The 18829-nt window shown below is 53.8% G+C and overlaps 2 protein-coding genes across 2 annotated transcripts; one reads left to right on the top strand and one right to left on the bottom strand.

The window, feature by feature from the left end:
• Nucleotides 1–522: 522 nt before the first annotated feature.
• LOC107325044 (alpha-2-macroglobulin-like protein 1) lies at nucleotides 523–11124 on the top strand. The gene is made up of 36 exons (XM_015885528.2): nucleotides 523–734; nucleotides 1305–1494; nucleotides 1635–1794; nucleotides 1902–1954; nucleotides 2720–2740; nucleotides 2828–2981; nucleotides 3085–3169; nucleotides 3246–3369; nucleotides 3450–3564; nucleotides 3762–3871; nucleotides 3958–4113; nucleotides 4230–4457; nucleotides 4726–4783; nucleotides 4859–5004; nucleotides 5195–5344; nucleotides 5504–5698; nucleotides 5828–5921; nucleotides 6315–6489; nucleotides 6601–6826; nucleotides 6895–7021; nucleotides 7252–7373; nucleotides 7542–7593; nucleotides 7783–7857; nucleotides 7965–8141; nucleotides 8256–8337; nucleotides 8455–8611; nucleotides 8696–8770; nucleotides 8933–9086; nucleotides 9196–9410; nucleotides 9497–9712; nucleotides 9787–9911; nucleotides 9994–10084; nucleotides 10168–10236; nucleotides 10317–10419; nucleotides 10515–10556; nucleotides 10682–11124. Exons 1-36 carry the CDS (start codon nucleotides 661–663, stop codon nucleotides 10711–10713), a joined length of 4428 nt encoding a protein of 1475 aa, XP_015741014.1. The 5' UTR covers nucleotides 523–660; the 3' UTR covers nucleotides 10714–11124.
• A 224-nt stretch (nucleotides 11125–11348) lies between these two features.
• On the bottom strand, nucleotides 11349–18812 carry FTSJ3 (FtsJ RNA 2'-O-methyltransferase 3). Its single transcript, XM_015885529.2, has 21 exons — nucleotides 18630–18812; nucleotides 18450–18555; nucleotides 17420–17466; nucleotides 17261–17340; nucleotides 16935–17034; nucleotides 16615–16809; nucleotides 16409–16524; nucleotides 15520–15624; nucleotides 15267–15367; nucleotides 15105–15185; nucleotides 14888–15031; nucleotides 14435–14570; nucleotides 14119–14327; nucleotides 13909–14026; nucleotides 13735–13828; nucleotides 13328–13478; nucleotides 13172–13248; nucleotides 12917–13019; nucleotides 12378–12561; nucleotides 12200–12294; nucleotides 11349–11987 (listed from the first exon to the last, which is right to left on the bottom strand). The coding sequence occupies exons 1-21, from the start codon at nucleotides 18694–18696 to the stop codon at nucleotides 11801–11803; spliced, it is 2496 nt and encodes an 831-aa protein (XP_015741015.1). The 5' UTR covers nucleotides 18697–18812; the 3' UTR covers nucleotides 11349–11800.
• Between the last annotated feature and the right edge of the window lie 17 nt (nucleotides 18813–18829).

The following is an 18829-nucleotide window of genomic DNA, read 5'->3' on the forward strand; positions in this document are numbered from 1 at the left end:
CACCTCCATGTCCCAGACAGCTTATGGGGTGGCCCTGAGCTCACTGTCAGATTGTGCTGTACTGGGTGCACCCGGTAGGACACTGACCCACACCCCCATCTGGGGGTGGATGGATGGGCTGGGGGCCAGTGTGCAGCCACACTCTCCCTTTGTTTCTGCAAGGACAGTGGGGAGCCCATGGAAAATGGCTCATCTCCATCCTGGCTTCCGGAGCTCCTGCCTGTTTGGGTGGGATAAAAGGAAGTTTGGCAGAAAAGCAGCTCAGATTCTATTGTTTGGGAAAACTGGAAAGATGTGGAAACAAAACCCTTCTGAGAAATTGCCACCCACTCACACAGTGTCATTTAGGGAACATGGCTCTGCTCCCTCCTATCATCACTTCCCAGCAAAGCAGTGTAGGCAGGTCCTGTCCCCTGCTCCGGAGCCTCTCCAGCCTACGGACACATCCCAGATTGCAAAAATCCATCATGGCCTTGAACCCAGGATGGCAAACATTGCTTTGGTTATATCTGCAGCTCTACACTGGCTGCTCATCCCAAGCCTTGTTTGCTCAGCTGGGAAAACTGAAGCTCTCATTTCAGAGCCTGCAGCAAAACAGACACGGGTCTACAGCTACTCAACAGCTACAGAAGGCTTCACCCATCCCAGACATTCATCAGCATGAAGTCGCCAGCAGCCCCGACCTGGCTGCTCCTTCTCATCCTCCAGCTCACAATTGGATCATCTGAAGCACTGTAAGCCCTTTTTGTGTCCATCTGTCTGTCTGTACCTGTTGGGAGGGCATTTAGAATGTAGGGATAAGGGACAGGGAGTTAGGAGATATGGTTTAGGGGTTTTCTGTAGGTATGGTAAAGGGAGGATGGTTAGACTAGATGATCTTATAGGTCCTTTCCAACATTATGATTCTATGGTTCTATGATTCTGGTCTTGACTCCTCAGCTGTTCAGAGTGGGAATGCTTGGGGCAGCGGGTTGTCCCTGCCCACAGGCATCAAGAACACGAAACCTAGAAGTTTTGGGGGCTGGTGGCTCTGGTTTATTGCTGGTGTCACCCCATGAGGACTCATTATGTGCTCCTGGCTGCCACACATGGGACATGAGAACATACTTAGGGACATGGTTTAGTTAGAGGGCAATATTGGCGGTAGGCAGATGGTTGGACCAGATGATCTAAGAAATCATTTCCAACACTGGTGACTCTGGGATTCTATGAGTGGACATGGTGAGGAGGGGTTGGGACTTGATGAGCTTAGAGTTTCTTTTCCCAACCTTAATGATTCTGTGACTCACTCTTCTCCTTCCCAGGTATTACGTGGTGACGTCCCCACCTGTGTTCTACTATCCATACTCAGCAACACTATGGGTCCATCTCAGCAATGTCCACCAGCCCACACAGGTGACCATCCAGCTGCAGAGAGCAGGGGGGGCTGGAAACATCACCCTGCTGGAGAGGAAGGTTGAGGAGCCTCAGCTGCTTTTGAATGTCACCTTCCCTGTGAGTGTTACCCCAGGATTCCCTGTGCATCCCATTGCCTCCAGCTCCACTGAGGAATGGATGGGAGCTGGGCTGATTTCCTTTTGGTAAGGGAAAATATCTGTACACCTTGACAGTCTTTTGGCATTTCCCCCCATTAGACTCCAGCACCCTCCAAGGGGAAGGAGGAAATTGCACATCTGCACGTCTCAATCGAAGGAGATTCCTTGAATACCACCAAGAAGAGCGTGATGCTGAGAGCCCTGGAGCCTGGGATCTTCATACAGACAGACAAGGCTGTCTACAAGCCTGGACAGCAAGGTGAGGGATGGGATGGAATCCAGCCCCACTGCAGGGCTCGGGGTGGTTTTCTATCCATCTTCTTTTGGCAATGAATCCATTGCTCACTCCTGCATTGTTCTTTGCAGTGAAATTTCGGATAGTCTCTTTGGATAAAGACCTCGTTGCCAGTGACAAGAAGGTGAGAGAAGGGTTGAGGACAGGGGGAGGTGGCCTTGTCCTTCTGTCTGAGTGGGGATCAGCCAGTGGGAATCCTGCCCCAGCCAACTGAGCTGCTGAGTACCCTGAGCTAGGAATGTGTTGTGTCATCCATCAAGGCAAGAAGGGAGGAAGCAGAACTGCACACGTGATGTGGCAGCGTTCCCAATTTCATTGAGAGATGTAAGAGCAGTGAGTAGGAAGCAGGGAAAGTGCTATTGATATCAATGTGATCACAGGATGCCGGAATTACAGGTTAGTTCAGTCAGGTGCTCCTGAGCAATCAATCATGTCATTGGAAGGGCAAAAGGTTCCCAGATGAAATGTCAAAGGCAAAGGTGCTGGGAGATGCCACCTCCCCATACAGTGCTGGCAGTGCTCAGCCCATCTCAAGCCATCCACAGGCTCATCATCAACCCCAAAACATGTCATGAGGATGGAATTTTACAGCATACCAAAAACAGAAGCATAGAACTTGGAAAAGACCTCTCAGATCTCTGAGTCTAAGCCAACCTGTCTGCCCACCAGCCATGTCCCTCAGCACCATGTTTCTTGAGCACCTCCAGGGACAGTGAACCCATAACTTCCTTAGCAGCTCCAATCCCTGATCACACTGTTGGAGAAGAAAATTTTTCTAGTATTGAACCTAAATAGCTCTCACTGTGCTTTGCCCATGGCTTCAGAGGTGTCCCCACCTTGCTGAGACCCATTAAATCCCCCCTCTAACCATCTCCTCTTTGCCTTCCAGCTACCCCTCGTCTTCCTGAAGGTCAGTGTGGGAGAGCTCCAAGGTGGGCACGGGAAAGGGGGCACAGCTGGGATAGGAGAAAGCTAAACTTTGTCTCACCATGCACAGGATCCCAGGGGGAACCGCATTGCACAGTGGCGAGATGTGAGCCCACAGCAGGGCATCGTGGACCTGTCCCTTCCATTGGCTGCAGAGCCAGCGTTGGGCACATATACCATTCACGTGGAGAGGAAGACTCACTCCTTCACTGTGGAGGAATATGGTGTGTGGGGATGGGAGGTGCATGGCGGGTGGGAGCCCCATCTTGGTGTATCCCCATGGCCACCTTGTGCTGGGAGTGATAACCCCACTCTCTTCTCCACCAGTGCTGCCCAAATTTGAGGTGACTATTGATCTTCCCCCCACCGTGTGGGAAAAGGATGAGAAGTTCCACCTGAAGATCTGTGGACGGTGAGCCCAAGTCATGGGAATATGGAGGGGATGGATAGAGGAAACTTCAACATCCTCATCACCCTCTGCCCCATAGATACACCTATGGGAAGCCTGTCCAGGGGAAGGTCCACGCTAGCTTGTGCCAGCCTTGGAGTTTCAGAGGGTACCCATTTGCTCTTGAGGAAAACAAGGATATCTGCACAGAGGTTGGAGGGCAGGTGAGCAAAGCTGGGAGCATGGGTGAGACTGGGACAGCCCATCTCAGTGCTGGTGAATGTGGTTGACTCCTTCCTTCTAGACCGAGAAGAATGGCTGCTTTTCAACAGAGGTCATGATGTCTTCCTTCAACCTGAACAACTACAGGCTGAGGAAGGAAGTCCACGTGAAGGCATCGTTGGTGGAGGAGGGGACAGGTAATGGTGCTGGTGGGAGTGTTTTTCCATTCATCCCTTGTGTACCCAAATGCACACAGTATGGAGGTATTGGTCTTTCCAAGGAAACCTGCGAGCAATGCTGTGATTTAGAGGTACAGGTGTGCAGGAATCAAGCTCAAGTTAATCTGCTCCCTGTGTCCCCAAGACACACTCATCTCCCTGCTCCTTTTCCACAGGGGTGGAGATGAACAACACCAAGACCTGCAAAATTCTGGAGAAAATCTTCACCGTCACCTTTGAAGACTCTGATGACTTCTATAAGCGTGGGCTGCCCTACACTGGGACGGTAATGGGGGTTCCTGGCAGCCCCACTCCCCTCCCCTGTCCTGCTGCTCCAGCCCAATGAATGCCCCCCACCTTTCCTCTCTACAGATGCAGCTGAAGAGAGCAGACGGCTCTGCCCTGGGGGGGCAGCAGCTTGTGGTCCTTGTTAACAATAAGGAAAGACACAGCTTCCTGACAGACGAATCTGGGAGAGCCTCCTTTGAGCTGGACACCTCTGGTTGGACCAATAAAGTCAGCCTGGTTGTAAGTAACTTGGGTCACCCCTTTGAGGCTTCTCACTTGGCTTTCCCCATTTTTACAAGGCTGGGAGCCTTCTCCAAGCCAAGCCCACGGCTTATATCAGTTCCCTCATCACTCAGGGTGAAGTCAACACGTCGACTTCCAGCCAGAATGGCTCCTCACCTCCCGCCTTCAACAGTGCTTATCTGAACCTCAGACCCTTCTTTTCCAAGAGCCAGAGCTTTCTGCACATCCGCAGGCTGGAGGGCAAGCTGTTCTGCAGCCAGTCTGAGCAGCTCCAGGTGGATTACATCCTCAACAAGGAGGCCCTGGGGAGCGAGCTGCAGAGCCTGGATGTGGTCTTCCTGGTGAGCCTTCACCTGGAGAGGAAAGGGCAGCTGGTGTAAGGGCATGGATTCCTTATCTACATGCAAGTGGCTGTGTCCCTGAGGGCCAGGCTATGGTTGTTCTCCCCTGGCTAGACTAATGGACCAATGTATGTCTACTTGCAAATAGGAGTCTTTGTTGGGGCTAAAGACAGGACAACCTCAAAACCAACCCAACGCTCTAGTCCTTAGACCCATCCTCCAACAGGGTATGGCTCTGACTTGGCCATTCCACCCTCCTCTTTTGCAGGTTATGGCCAAGGGGACCATCGCCAACATCCTCAGGAAGGAGCTGCCTTTGGGTGCAGGTGGGTCCTGCAGATGGATGGGCTGTGTAGGGCTTTGAGGTCTGTGCCTGGATCTGATTTCCCTCTTTGTCCCAGGATTGAAAGGCTCCTTCTCCATGGAGCTGCCCACCAGCCCTGAGCTGGCACCCACAGCCACAGTGCTGGGCTATGCAGTGCTCCCCAATGGCGAGATGCTGGCTGGCAGCACCAGACTCGATGTGCTCAACTGCCTCCCCAACAAGGTGAGCTGTGAAATCATTACACGATCCCATTGCCTCTCCCTGCTCCAAACACAATCACAGTGTCACACTCTTTCCAACCCACACCCCAATCCCCCAAACCTTCAGCTTGATTTTACCCATGCCATGCTGCTCCACACCTCCACATCCATGGATCTTTGTCATCTTTGTCCTTCCTCTGTGCACCCTCCAGGTGAAAATGGCCTTTTCCAAGGAACGGGCACTGCCTGGCTCAGCACTGAGGATGGAGCTGACGGCAGCCCCAGGCTCCCTATGTGCCATCCGTGCTGTGGATCGCAGTGTGCTGCTCCTGAAGCCTGAGGCTGAGCTCACCACGGCAGAGGTAGGCAGTTCCAAGGTGACTTTCCCCTTTAACACCATGGACGGGGCAGGATGGATGAGTAGATTATAATGGAGTAAATCATTCAACCCCCTCATGGGATGCGATGGTGGCTTATTATTTGTATTATTATTTGTGCTTAATGTATATCTTTATTCCCAGATCTACAAAGTGCTCCCCAGGTTTGATTACCCTGGAAGCATTCAAGAACTACCACCCTGTACCAGGTGGTACCATCACCGCATCTACTTCACCGATGTTATCGCAAGAGGTCCTGAAGGTGCTCGCCTTTCAAAGAGATCTATTTTAGGACCTTACTGGGATGATTTAGAGATAAACCCCTACAAGTTATTTCAGGTAAAGACTTGAGCCTTATGGCTAAAAGCCAGCCATGGTTTGTGCAGGGTGCCATGACCATCCACTGTTCAGGTGGGAATCATCATCCCACCTGCTTTGGAGATGGCCAACTTCTTTTCTTTTTCACAGAAAGCAGCACTGAAGCTTCTCACCAATGCGAAGACGATGCATGATTGTGAAGAGTTTTACAGGCCTTACATGCACGTTATGATGGGTACTCCAGGTCAGCATCCCGCCAGCATGCCTTGCAGACATTCAAAGCCTGATCTGATGGGGGACGGGCAGCCCATGGAATGGGAGGGGGCTGGTGGGCCTTTGAGGTCCCTTCCAACTCAGCCATGCTATGATCCCATGGCTGTATGATCTTTAAGATCCCTTCCAATCCAACCATGCCACGATTCCATGGTTCTTCTGATGTTTAAGGTCCTTTCCAGCCCAACCACAGTGTCATTCCACTTTAAGGTCCCTTTCAACCTAAGCCATTCTGTGATTCTATGTTGGCTCAGTTCTTGGTTGAGGGGATTTTGGCTGCTTTTGTCTGCCTTCTGTGGATGTCCAGCCCTGGGCCAGGCAGCAGAAACTCATGGAAACCTCATTTCTGTTCTATTATTTCTAGGCAGAGTCGCGGCCCGTGTCACAGAAGATATGGTGGATATGCGCATGCTGGAAAACAGGGTACAAACGATGCCAGTATTAGCTGCTGCACCAGCTGCTCCCAGCAATGAGGAAGAGACAGTAGCTCCCCGGACTCATTTCCCAGAAACATGGCTGTGGGACCTGGTACCTGTGGGGTGAGTGGAAATGGGGAGAGACCCCAGGATGGCTCCTTCTTGATGGAGAGAACCAGCCCAAATACCACCAGTCGGTGACACTTGTCAGCCTCTGGATGCTCTGTCCTGCAGGGAGGAAGGCACTGCAGAGATGGCGATGACGGTGCCCGATGCCATCACGGAATGGAAAGCTGAGATGTTCTGCACAGCACCCGTGGGCTTGGGGCTGGCCCCTGCCACAACCCTCACAGTCTTCAAGCCCTTCTTCGTGGATCTGGCGCTGCCCTATGCTGTGATCCGTGGTGAAGCCTTCTCTCTGGTTGCCACCGTCTTCAATTACCTGCGGCAGTGCCTACGGGTGAGTGCGGTGGGCAGGGGGCTGGGGGCTGTGCCCTGGTAGGTGGCTGATGTTGTAGGGGTCTGCAGGTCCAGGTGACACTGGCAGACTCGGTGGAGCTGGAGGTGTCAGCTGTTGAAGGGGTGACGTACAGCAGCTGCATCTGTGCGGATGAAGCCAAGACGTTCCGGTGGGATGTGAAGGCTACCAACCTGGGTATGGGTGCATGGATCCCCTGCCCTGACACTTGGAGACCACCTGACACAGCAGGGTGGACAAGGGATGGTGTCAGCACACATGATGCCACCTGCAGTGCTCTTCTCTGCTCCATTCATCCCTTCCCCGTCACCTCCCATCCCAACCCAGCCAGCCCCATTCAAAGCCCATGGGGCTGCAGTGCAGGCTGGGGGGCTCTATGATGACTGGATGTCCCATTGGCATTGCAGGGGAGGTGAACATCACTGTCAGCACCGAGGCCATAAGCTCTGAGGAGCTCTGTGGCAATGAGCAGCCTGTGGTTCCAGCCCAGGGACGTGTGGACACTGTGATAAAGCCATTACTGGTGCAGGTAGGTCAGGTCATGAGGGATGAATGAGGGATGGGGGCTGAGCAGACCTGTGGGTGCAATGGGAAGATCCCATCCCATCATGGGAGTGGGACAGCACCAAGTGTCACTGCAGGGATGGCCCTGGGGGACGTGGAGGTCACAGGACTGACCATGTGTTGCTTCCTACAGCCCGGTGGGATCCTGGTGGAGAAGGCACACAGCTCCCTGATCTGCCAGGAAGGTAGGAGCACCTGGTACCACTGCGGGGACATGGGGCTGCTGGCCATGCTGGCCAACAAGCTGCAGGAGCCATGGACATGAGTCTCCTGGCCCAAGCCTGTGGAGTCCATAGAGGGATGGAGCATCAAGGGGTGGGTGTGGGGCCATGTCCACTGCCACCCCCCATTACCATCAGCCTCCATCCTCACAGCCTCTGAAGAAGTGTCCCTGGAGCTTCCTGCCAACATCTTGGAGGGCTCCCAGCGAGCTCACGTCCTTGTGATGGGTAAGGGATGGAAACAAGGTGTAGAGCTCTCAGCTGGAGGTGACCTGATGTTGCTGGGATGGGCCGTGGGGGTGCAGGCTGATGATGATGATCCTCACCTGGTGCAGGTGACATCATGGGCAACGCGCTGCAGAACGTGGACCGCCTCCTGGCCATGCCCTATGGCTGCGGGGAGCAGAACATGGTGCGCTTTGCCCCCAACATCTACATCCAGCAGTACCTGGAGAAGAGCGGGCAGATGAACCCCGACATCCGCGCCAAGGCACAGAGCTTCCTGCAGAGCGGTCAGCGTCCTCCTCCTGCCTCCCTCCTCATTTCATACCTGCACCCAGGGGTGGGCATCCTCTAGGGTACCCCCAGAGTCAGATGTGACAGTGGCCATCCCCATCCCCACACAGGTTACCAACGAGAGCTGCTCTACAAACACAGTGACGGCTCCTACAGTGCTTTTGGGGAGAGAGATGACAGCGGCAACACCTGGTGAGGGTCTACATGGCACAGGGCAGCAAGATGCCATCCCCATCGCCTCCTCTTGCCACCAAATGCAATCCATCCCCATTCGCCCTTCATGCTCCCCCCTCCTCTGATGCCTTGTAGGTTGACAGCATTTGTCCTCAAGTCCTTTGGGCAAGCAAGAGCCTTCGTGGCCATCGAGGAGCGGCACATCACGGATGCTCTGCAGTGGTTGCAGAAGCAGCAGCAGGAGTCAGGATGCTTCCGCAGCGTGGGCAAGCTCTTCAATAACGCCCTGCAGGTGGGGATGGGGTGGGATGGGGGGACATGGGGACAACGCGGCTGGAGGTGGCATGGACAATGCTGACTCGCTGTCTCTTGGCAGGGTGGTGTATCAGATGAGCTCTCGCTGTCAGCTTATGTCACAGCTGCGCTGCTGGAGCTGGGGATGTCCCCAAAGGTGAGGATAAGCCTGTGGGGTTGGGGACAGGAGATGGGACATGGGACCAGCTCAGCAATGAGGTCTCAATGGAGGAGTCCATGCTGCTGTAACCAGGCAGAAGTCCTCCTCTGGGTTATGTCCATATCCCTGACTGCACAGTGTCCCCTTTTTCCACCACAGGACCCAGTGGTGATCTCAGCCCTGAAGTGCTTGGAGGCATCAAGCACTGACAACGTCTACACGGAGGCACTGATGGCTTATGTTTATGGGTTGGCAAAGCATGAGCAGCAGCAAGCCCGGCTGCAGTGCCTGCTGCAGCGTGGCACCAGCGCAGGTACTTCTGAACCACCCCATCCCATGTGGTGCCCCCAAGCTGGGATCTTGGGGCTGCCCACCTACCCTGGGCTGGGAACTGGGGACTTCCCTTTACCCTTTCTTCACAGACGGGCTGCTCTTCTGGAAGAGGAAGGACAAAGCTCTATCCACTGAGTCCCTCTGGGCCGAGGCTGCACCAGCAGAGGTGGAGATGACAGCCTATGTCCTCCTGGCATTCCTGACCCAGCCTCAAGTATCCCAAGCTGACATGGCCAGAGCTGCTCAGATCGTCCGCTGGCTCAGCAAACAGCAAAACCCCTATGGAGGCTTTGCTTCCACCCAGGTACCACCATGGGGTCTCCAAGCATGGGGCTGGGATGCCACCAAGCTATAACTTGTGGTGACCCCAACTCATTGCTTCTTGCCCAGGACACCGTGGTTGCCCTTCAAGCTTTGGCCAAGTATGCCACCCTGACATACAGCAACAACGGGGACTTAGCAGTGACGGTGACATCCCCAACAGGCTCCAAGCAGGACTTTGTGCTGGAAGCCAGCAACCGACTGGTGCTGCAGCAGGCAGCCCTGCATGAGCTACCAGGGCAGTACGGGGTGAAAACCCAGGGGCAGGGCTGTGCTCTGGTGCAGGTGGGTACAGCACAGGGTCCCTATGCACAGGTATCACCTTCCAGGTTGCCTTAACCCCATTCATTTCACTCCAGGTGACGCTGCGCTACAACATGCCACCACCTCCCAGCACAGGGACGTTCAATCTCAGTGTAGAAACAGAGCCCAAAACGTGCACAAGTGATGCCAGCACCCACTTCCGCCTCCTCCTGAGGGCACGGTATGGTTCGGGGTCACCCCAAGGGTTTGGTGGGGACCTGACAGCATCCAGCCTCAACATGAGGCTCTGCTTTTCCTTGTAGGTACACTGGAAATCGTGCTGCCACCAACATGGTTGTCATCGAAGCCAAGATGCCATCAGGATACATCCCAGACAAGAGCTCGGTGGTAGAGGTGAGAGGTCCCTGCTGTCCCTCTGCACATGGGGACGGAGGGGCACACACATGGTGCTGAGCCCTGTGCTCTCTATTCTGCAGCTGAAGAGGCAGAAACTGGTGAAGAAAGTGGAGGTGCAGAGCGACCAGGTGACCATTTACCTGGACCAGGTGAGATGGGTGACGATAGCACAGGGATGACATTGGGGTGTTGGGATGTGGCTGTGCCTCACCCTCGGGTCATCCCCCAGCTGACAAACGAGGAGGAGACCTTCAGCTTTGCAGCCACGCAGGACTTCCCAGTGAGGAACCTCCAGCCTGCTACTGTGACACTGTATGACTACTACGAGACGGGTGAGCCGCCCCTGGAGCCCCAAACCAGATGCTGATGAGCTTTGGCTCATTAATGGGAGCAGCTCATTGAGCCCATGTCCTTGCTCCTGCTGCAGGTGACCGCACAGATGCTGCCTACAGTGCCCCTTGCAGCTCAGGTAGGGGCTGAGGGGTCACCCCTTCATCAGGCCCCATAGAATGGGGGGATACAGGGACAGGAGCTGGGGGTGGGGGGAAGCAGAGGGGCTCTCCTTTCACACCACGTCTCTATTTTGTTTTGAAGAGGCTGACAAACAGGCAAAGGAGAATTTCTAGAGAAGCCCCACGTGGAGCAGGTGATCCCATCTGCCCACCTTGATTCCCTCAGCCAAGAACCAGGACAGCCCAAAGTCTCTGCTCCTACAGGGGGCAGCTCCACCAGCAGCACCACGCAGTTTGGCAGCATCTCCCCCCTGGTGCAGCTCCTGCCCTGCCACCATCCTGCTGAGGCACACTGTGGATGGGGACAACTCACTGCAATGCACCCCCTGCCCCAATTTTATGGGGACAGTGTGGTGCACCCCCCATGGGAGCAGTGCACAGAGCTCCTGGCCCCCTCCTCCCACTAACAGCGCAGGCGCCTGAGGATAACCCCACAACACATCTGAACACTGATCAATAGAGAAGAGGCCACAGTCCCTCCAGCCACTGCCCTGGGTCTAAATAAAGAGAATTTACTTAAGTGCACCTTTTCTGTCTGTCTACTTACTCTTAAATGTGCTGTATTCCCCCATTGGAGAGGATGATGGGGCTGGCTGGGGGGCTGTCCTGGTGGGGTGCTGGCTGTATGGTGAATCAGCACAGGTTCAGCCTCTGGCTCAGAGGTTAATTGAGATGTTAATTGAGATGTGCTGAGGTGACAAAAGGAGGATGGCAGCTCTTCAACTTGCCAAGATGCAGAACACAGCCCAGAGCACCCTCAGAACAGTTTATTTCTGTCATAAACAATGAGTTCTGTGAAGGCCAAAGACTGCTCAGCATCTACAGCCCCACATAGCTTTGGGATTTTAGCCATGGCCATTTTGTCACCAGCATGGGGACAGCAAGGGCTGGATGGATGCCCATGTCATTTCTGCAGTGAGCAGCATCCCAATAGAACCAGCACAAGTGACAAACGTGGAGGTGCAGCCTCACAGGCCATCACAGGCACAAGGCCAACCCTACAGGGCTGAGGTCAAATCAACCTCTCTGTGCCCCACAGCAGGACAGGAGGTGATGTCACATGAAGGCACTAACAGGAGCGTGGTGCTCAGTCCCAGCCCTTTCCCCACCCTGGTTGAGCTGGGAGGTGAAGGTGGGAGGGCAGGAGCCAGCTCTGCCCTGTGCCCCACAAACCAGGTCCCTCACTGGGGTTAGTCCCACATCACTTGCGGCGTTTCTTCTGCTCTTTGCGTTTCTGAGCCCTCACATCCTTCTTCATGCGGCTGTCGACAACCTTGAACTGCCCCTTGACACCAGGGGGGCGGCGCACCCGGGGTCCAACCCCCTTCTTAGCCACCAGGTAGGTGACCTGTCGCTTCTCCTTGCCCAGCCCGGCCTTCTTGTAGATGCTGCAGGAGGAAGGGAAAAATAAGACTGAGATCCACAGAGGGGGACCTGCTCTAGGAACTGCCTTTGGCACACGTCTATGGGCCAGTATCAGGTCCCCAAGATGGAGCTCTCCCACCCCTTGGCCTACCCCCATCATACCCAGCCCATAATACACATCCCCTACAAGGATGGGGCTTTGTGACCATGAAGGACCTGGGTCCCAACCACTCACCGCCGCAGCTGGGCCACCTTCTCCCTCTCTGAAATGTCCACCGTGCTCACCACGGCCTCCGCTCTCTTCTTCATCTGCTCCATTTTCTTCAGCATCTGCGGGGACAGCAAAGGGTCAGTGAAACCAGGGAGCAGAATGGGGAGCCAAGCACCCAGCCAGGAGCACAGCCCACACTCACCCTCCTCTTCTTTCGAGCTTTGGCTTCCGCCACCTTCTTGATGGGGCGGGCGTTGATTTGACGCCAGCGCTGCCGATATTCCTCCACTGTCTGCTTGTCCAGGGGGATCTGTTTGCGCCGGTGTTGCTTCTCCTCCTCTGTGAACCACTCTGGCAGTTCTCCTTCATCCTCATTGAAGGAATACCTGCAAGAAAAGGGAACCAAGTGAACTGTGGGGTCCCATCCAGGTCCCTTGATGCATCTTCTATGCCATAATTGTAGAATCATGGCATGGTTTGAGTTGGAAGGGACCCTTAAGATCATGTAGTTCCAACCCCCTGCTGTAGGCAGGGACACCTTCCTTTACACCAGGTTGCTCACAGCCCCATCCAGCTTTGAATGCTTCCAGTTAAGGGCATCAATAACCTTAATGGGAAACCTGTTTCAGTGTCCCACCGCCCTCACAGTAAAGCATTTCTTCCTAATACACAGACTAAACCTATGCTCAGGAAGAGAATGAATTCTGTTTCTCCTCCAGCACCAACCACAGCTGCACCAACCTGTTGAAGGAATCATCAATCAAGTCCCGTTTGGCCTTTTTGGAGGTGGCAATGATGGAGCCAAGTGCCAGGCCCTCAGCATCCAGGACACGTGCTTTCTTCACTGCAGCACACAGAGAGATTAAAGCTCAACCAACAGCCCCAAACCCAGAGAGCAACAAGCAGCCCTCCCACCCCATTGAGAAGGGCCTGACCCTCCTGTCACCTAAGAGATCTATATGACATCGCATGGAAAACACAGCACTCTCCACTCACCTGGGTCCTCAATGGGCACCACCTCGAAGCCACACGGCTCTACCAGGCCCCGCTTTCTCTGCACTGGTTTTGGTGGCCTGCAAGGAGGACAGGAGAGCAGTCAGTGTCCTGCTCTCCATGACTGCGGAGCTGCACCATATCCAGTCTGCCTCTCACCCCTCCTCGTCGCTGCTGCTGTCATCATCATCGCTGCTCTGCTCAGCCTCTGCTTCAGCAGTGTCAGCTGCTGTGTCTGCTGCAGCCCGAGGTTCATCCACAGCATCCTCCTGGGGTACCTTCTTCTTCTGCTCCTTCTTCTTTGTTTTGCCTGGGGAAAAGGAACCGGTGGGTGATAGAGGCAGGCCCCGCTGCAAGCCTATCCCATAAGAGCTGCAGCTTAATGCTGCGCTAGTTCTAACTCATTTGCAATGACATAGAAGGGAAAGCAACTTCTGAACATCTTTGTCCTGCTCTGAGCAGTGTCCACATCACAGTTTGACCTGATGCTCCAGGAAGGGACATAGGGCTGTCCCTCTGTGTCCCCATACCAACACAGCCCCCATATCAACGCAGCCCCCACTAACCTGTCTGGGACTCGTGCTGTCTTTCAGCCAACATCTGTGACTGTCCCAGCTCCAGGTCCTCATCTGCATCATCCTCAATGCCAGCAAAAGCGTCCTGGGGACAGGGAGCAGTAGTTAAGGGGACACAGTGGGAACTGCCCGTGTTCGTTTCATTTCTGACACGTCGAAACTCACCTTCCCAAACCACAGGCTGGTCTGCCGCTCCTGCAGCACTGACTTCTCCTCCAGGGGCACCAGTAGGGGATTCTCCTCCCCCTCCTCCTCCTCCTCCTCTTCCTCCACAGGCTTCACCCTGTGACAGCAGCAGAACCAGCACCAAAGGCCAGTCTCTATATTAGCTCTTAAAGGAGCTCCTGCCCCAGGACAGCCCAGCCCAGCTCTCACCTCTTCACACGCTGCTCTCGTCTCTCCCGCTCCAACCGGCGCTGACGGGCCTCAATCTCAACCAGCTCCTCTGGGTCCAGGTCGCTGGCCAGGGAAATATCATCATCCTCATCATCTGCATCTGAGACACAGATGTCGTCATCCCCAGGACTCATTTCCAGCAGGGCATCCGCCGACGCCATGTCTCCCCGGGACACCTCATTCAGCAGCTGCAATGTAAGGGATACAGGAATCAGGAGCTCAAGCCAGCCGGCCACGTGCCTATATCTGCCCCATTGCTGTGGCTATAGGAGCCTGGGCTGTCCCAGGCACACACCTGGGTCTTTTGGATAGTCTGAAGGGAGAACATGCTGGTATCGCCATCGTCAGCAATGGAGACACCAGGGAGGTCCATCTTCAGCTCTACGCGCTCACGCTGCTTCCGCTGTTCCTTCAGGATCTTCTTCTTCTTTCTGGAAGAAGAAATAACAAAAGGCCAAGGAATGAGGCTGCACTAGCAGCAGGTCATCCAATGCCACAACTCACACCTTATCTCTCTGAGGATGGAGAGCACAGCAGGAGTCACTCCACTGTGAGAGAGTCCAAGCTTCAGGGCAAAGAGAGCCCATGTCAGCTCGGAGAAGCAGAGGACCCCAAGAACCCCAGACCCAACCCCAAGAACTCCAGACCAAACCCCCTATGTACAGAGAGACAGACCCTGACACCACTGCCCAGAGCCCTCATGCTACTACAATGATCCCTCAACTCTCCTTGGCTGAACTGCTTTTACCTTTTTAGCTCTGCCAGCTCCTTAGCCTTCATCTCCGCCAACGCCAGCTCTACCTCCTCTTCCTCTTTCGCCATCTCATCAGCTGCAGCTTTTGCTGTCTTCTCCTCCTCCTCCCGGCCTTCCTCCTCTTCACCAGAGCTCAGGCTGCCAAAAGGAAGGAGGTCAGAGAACCTTTCCTGCTGGCAGCTCCTTCCTACACCAGCTCTGTTGCTCTTACTTGATATCCAGCTCCTTTGCTTGCTCTTTCAGCTTTTTGGTCAAGAATCGCCTCAGTTTTGTCCTCCAGTTCAACAAGGCTCTATGCAGGGAAAAAGCCTGTTAGAAGCACCCCATTAAACCCAGTGTAATGCCTCGTCTCTATCCCAGTCCCCCCCAGTACCTGAGCTCCTTGCGCCCCAGCACACGGATGTCCTTGCAGCACTGACGCAGCTCCTCCGTGGTGGAACTGTGATTCTCCAGCTCTCCATCCCCCAGCGTGATCTGCATGAACAGTGATGAGGCCGTGACTTCCGAGACCCAGCTTTCATCCTACCTCCCTTCCACAGGGAAAAGGGACCTGGGTCACCCAGCTGCCCCTCCTCACGGCTCTGTGCTCATGCAGATCTATCTCTGGGGCCACCAAAGCCTCTCACCTCGTTGGCCTTAGAGAGGAAGTCCACAGGGTTGGGAGCCTTGAGGAAGTCCATCAGGGTGAAGCGGTGGTAGAGAGTGGTGTCACCATCTGCATATCCTTCTGCCTACAGGAGGAAGGCACTGTTTAAGCTACAGCAAGGCACAAGGCAGCTTCAGCCATCTCCCAGATGTTATCAATTCAATGTCATTCATGTGTTGTTGCAGCAGCCTACATAAACGTGCCTACGCAATCCAGGAACAAGGACAGCCCCTACCTGCATGCTGAGAATGGGGACAGCTCTAGGATGCCTCCTACAGCCTCACCTAGCACACAGGTGATAACATAAGGGTTTGTGAAGCTCCATGTCCAGCTGAGGCTGCTTGGCAGAGTTTTCAGTGTTGTGTGTCCTAAAAGCACCTCAATGACTCACAAACCAACAGGCCAGCTATTGCAAAAGGGAGTTTTACTGACCCATTCTCAGCCTCACAACTTGTCATTTCTCCAGCACTGCACCACCATCTAAATGCATAAACCCCCCTAACAGTGGCTATTCCAGCACCTCATACCCCACACCTTTCTATTACACTCTCTTTAGCCCCAAGCCCTAACTCCTTTCATTTATTTGGCCACAAACAAACTGGTTGCCTGCCCAGCACTCTGCTACCACCTTCCTGCAGCTCTTCACCTGCCAGCAAGTCTGTTATAACCACCCAGCTCTGCTTTCCACAGACTTAGCAGCTAAAAACAAGCTTCTTTGTCCACCTATCCCATGAAGATCAGATTGCTGGCCAGGACAAGCAAGACTAGGGAAAGACGTAGAGCCAGAGGCTCTTTCCTTGGCTCTTAACATGGGACAGCCCCATGATAAGTAACTCTCAGCCCACCCCAACAAACAACTCCCCTCATACCTTTGGCTTTTTCTTGCTGATGAGCTCACTAACAGACTTAGCGTGAACCTCCACCTCCTTGAAGGCGTATTTCGGGTCAAAGAACTTGCTGTCAATTTTGTCTGGAGCCTGATAACCTGGAGTGAGAGAAATTAGAGACCAATGGGTGTCTCCAAGCCTCCATTTAATACAACAAGAAGCAACAAGAAGTCAGCACAGCCACTCACCCTGGCACACCACAAAGATCTCAGCAGACTCATTGCGTGAGGCTTGTGGTTTAGTAGCCTGGACTTTATGGAAGAACTGTTGGAAGATCCAGAGGAGAGGCTGGTAGTCCCGGGATCGAAAAACCTTGGTGATAAACCATCCACCTTTGCAGAGAAACTCACAGGCCAGTTTCAGAGCCATGAGAGTCAGGTTGGCTGCAGCGGTAGAGAAAAGCAGTCATCAGAGTTAGTGCTGTCCCCAACCAACCTGCTCCATGTCTCACAGTGCACATTGCTACGCCAGCTTCTCCAAGCATGCACCAGCTCTGGGTGACCCCCACCTTGCGAATAGGCATCATGCACCCAGCTGGCCCCCACGTTGGGTGCTCCATCATTCAGCACCACGTCCACCTTCCACGTCTGCAGCTCCTTGCGCAGAGCCTGAAGGACAGAACTCGTGTTAGTTCTGCTTGAGCCAACAAGTTACAAGTTGTTTTGCATAAGCCAGCAAGCAACCGCCCCAGTCTGCATCCATAGCTCCCTACACAGTGATCTGCTCAGCCCTGCTGCTGGTTTCACTCCTCATTGAGTCCTATTCATGCAGGGTGATACCCCCATCCCTTACAGAGCTGCAGTGATACTCAATGCAAAGGACACCAGTCCTCACCTGGCGGCATTTCTCAGTGGTGATGTCCTCCTGCAGCGTCACAACGTTGGGAATGGGCTTGATAGGAACCAGATCCACCCCTTGATATGAACAACACACATCAGTAATACACTCCATCCCATCCCAAGGCATCTCCCAACCCACCACCTCAATACTCACCAATGACCAAACTGGAGACTGGCATGAATTTGGAAGCCACCTGCAGCCTGTAAGGAACAGAGAAGCCCAAAGGCACTGAGAAGAGCCCTCAATCCCAATCAGTGCTGCCACAACAGCAAGCAAAGGGGCTGCGTTGCATTGCTTTGCATTGTGTTGCATTGCTTTGCATTGCTCTCCGTTGTTTTGCGTTGCATTGCATTGCTTTGTGTTGCATTGCGTTGCATTGCTTTGCTTTGTGTTACTTTGCATTGCATTGCTTTGCATTGCATTGCTTTGCATTGCATTACTTTGCTTTGCATTGCTTTGCATTGCATTGCATTGTGTTGCATTGCTTTGCATCGCATTGCATTGCATTGCTTTGCATTGCGTTGCATTGCTTTGCATTGCCTTGTATTGCATTGTGTTGCTTTGCACTGCGTTGCTTTGCATTGCTTTGTATTGCGTTGCATTGCTCTGCATTGTGTTGCTTTGCATTGCACTGCTCTGCATTGCGTTGCATTGCTCTCCATTGCATTGTATTGCTTTGCACCGTTGCATTGCTTTGCACTGCACTGTATTGCTTTGCATTGTTGCATTGTATTGCATTGCGTTGCATTGCTCGGCATTGCTTTGCTCTGCATTGCATTGCATTGTGTTGCTTTGCATTGCGTTGCTTTGCACTGCTTTGTATTGCTTTGCATTGTTGCATTGTGTTGCTTTGCATTGCATTGTGTTGCGTCGCTTTGCATTGCGTTGCACTGCATTGTATTGCTTTGCATTGTTGCATTGTATTGCAGTGCGTTGCATCGCTTTGCATTGCATTGCTTTGCATTTCATTGTATAGCTTTGCATTGTTGCATTGCATTGCTTTGCATTGCTTTGCTCTGCATTGCATTGCGTTGCGTCGCTTTGCATTGCATTGCTTTGCATTTCATTGTATTGCTTTGCATTGTTGCATTGTGTTGCGTTGCTTTGCATTGCATTGCATTGCATTGCATGGCTCTGTGTTGCCATGATCTCGCAGCCCATCAATGCACCCCGTGTCACTCACCACCCGCCCGGTGCCGCACACAGGTCGAGCAGCGCTCGCGCTTTCTGCAGGAACTGGAACTTCCTGTTGAGCTGCAGCAGTTTGAAGGCGGATCGGGAGCGGAACCCTATGGAGGGCAGATATGAGGGTCAGGAGCTGCCATAGCTCAGCCCAGCCGGGCCCATAGGATGCAATGCTCACCCGTCTCCTTGGCCAGGTGGTAGAACTTGTCCCTGCGGCTCTTCCCGACTTTGCTTTTCTTGCCCATGTTGCCGCTGCTTTAATGTCCGTTAACGGCAGCGAACTGCGCGGAGCCAAAGGGGGAAACAGCCCCGGCTGCCCCACGTGCTCACAACACCACCGTCCCGTCGTGCACCGCGCGGCACGCCTCACTTCCGCTT

The sequence above is a fragment of the Coturnix japonica genome, chromosome 27, assembly GCF_001577835.2.
Source record: "Coturnix japonica isolate 7356 chromosome 27, Coturnix japonica 2.1, whole genome shotgun sequence".
NCBI classification, from domain to species: domain Eukaryota; kingdom Metazoa; phylum Chordata; class Aves; order Galliformes; family Phasianidae; genus Coturnix; species Coturnix japonica.

Excerpts from the sequence above, each read along its gene's own strand:
- LOC107325044 (XM_015885528.2), top strand. The coding sequence starts at position 661 with ATGAAGTCGCCAGCAGCCCCGACCTGGCTGCTCCTTCTCATCCTCCAG. Across the intron at positions 9,713-9,786 it reads AGGGCTGTGCTCTGGTGCAG|GTGACGCTGCGCTACAACAT; the intron begins GTGGGTACAGCA and ends ATTTCACTCCAG. Across the intron at positions 10,557-10,681 it reads CAGTGCCCCTTGCAGCTCAG|AGGCTGACAAACAGGCAAAG; the intron begins GTAGGGGCTGAG and ends TTTGTTTTGAAG.
- FTSJ3 (XM_015885529.2), bottom strand. The coding sequence starts at position 18,696 with ATGGGCAAGAAAAGCAAAGTCGGGAAGAGCCGCAGGGACAAGTTCTAC. Across the intron at positions 15,368-15,519 it reads TCCTCTCTAAGGCCAACGAG|ATCACGCTGGGGGATGGAGA; the intron begins GTGAGAGGCTTT and ends CTGTTCATGCAG. Across the intron at positions 12,295-12,377 it reads AAGCTCGAAAGAAGAGGAGG|ATGCTGAAGAAAATGGAGCA; the intron begins GTGAGTGTGGGC and ends CTGTCCCCGCAG.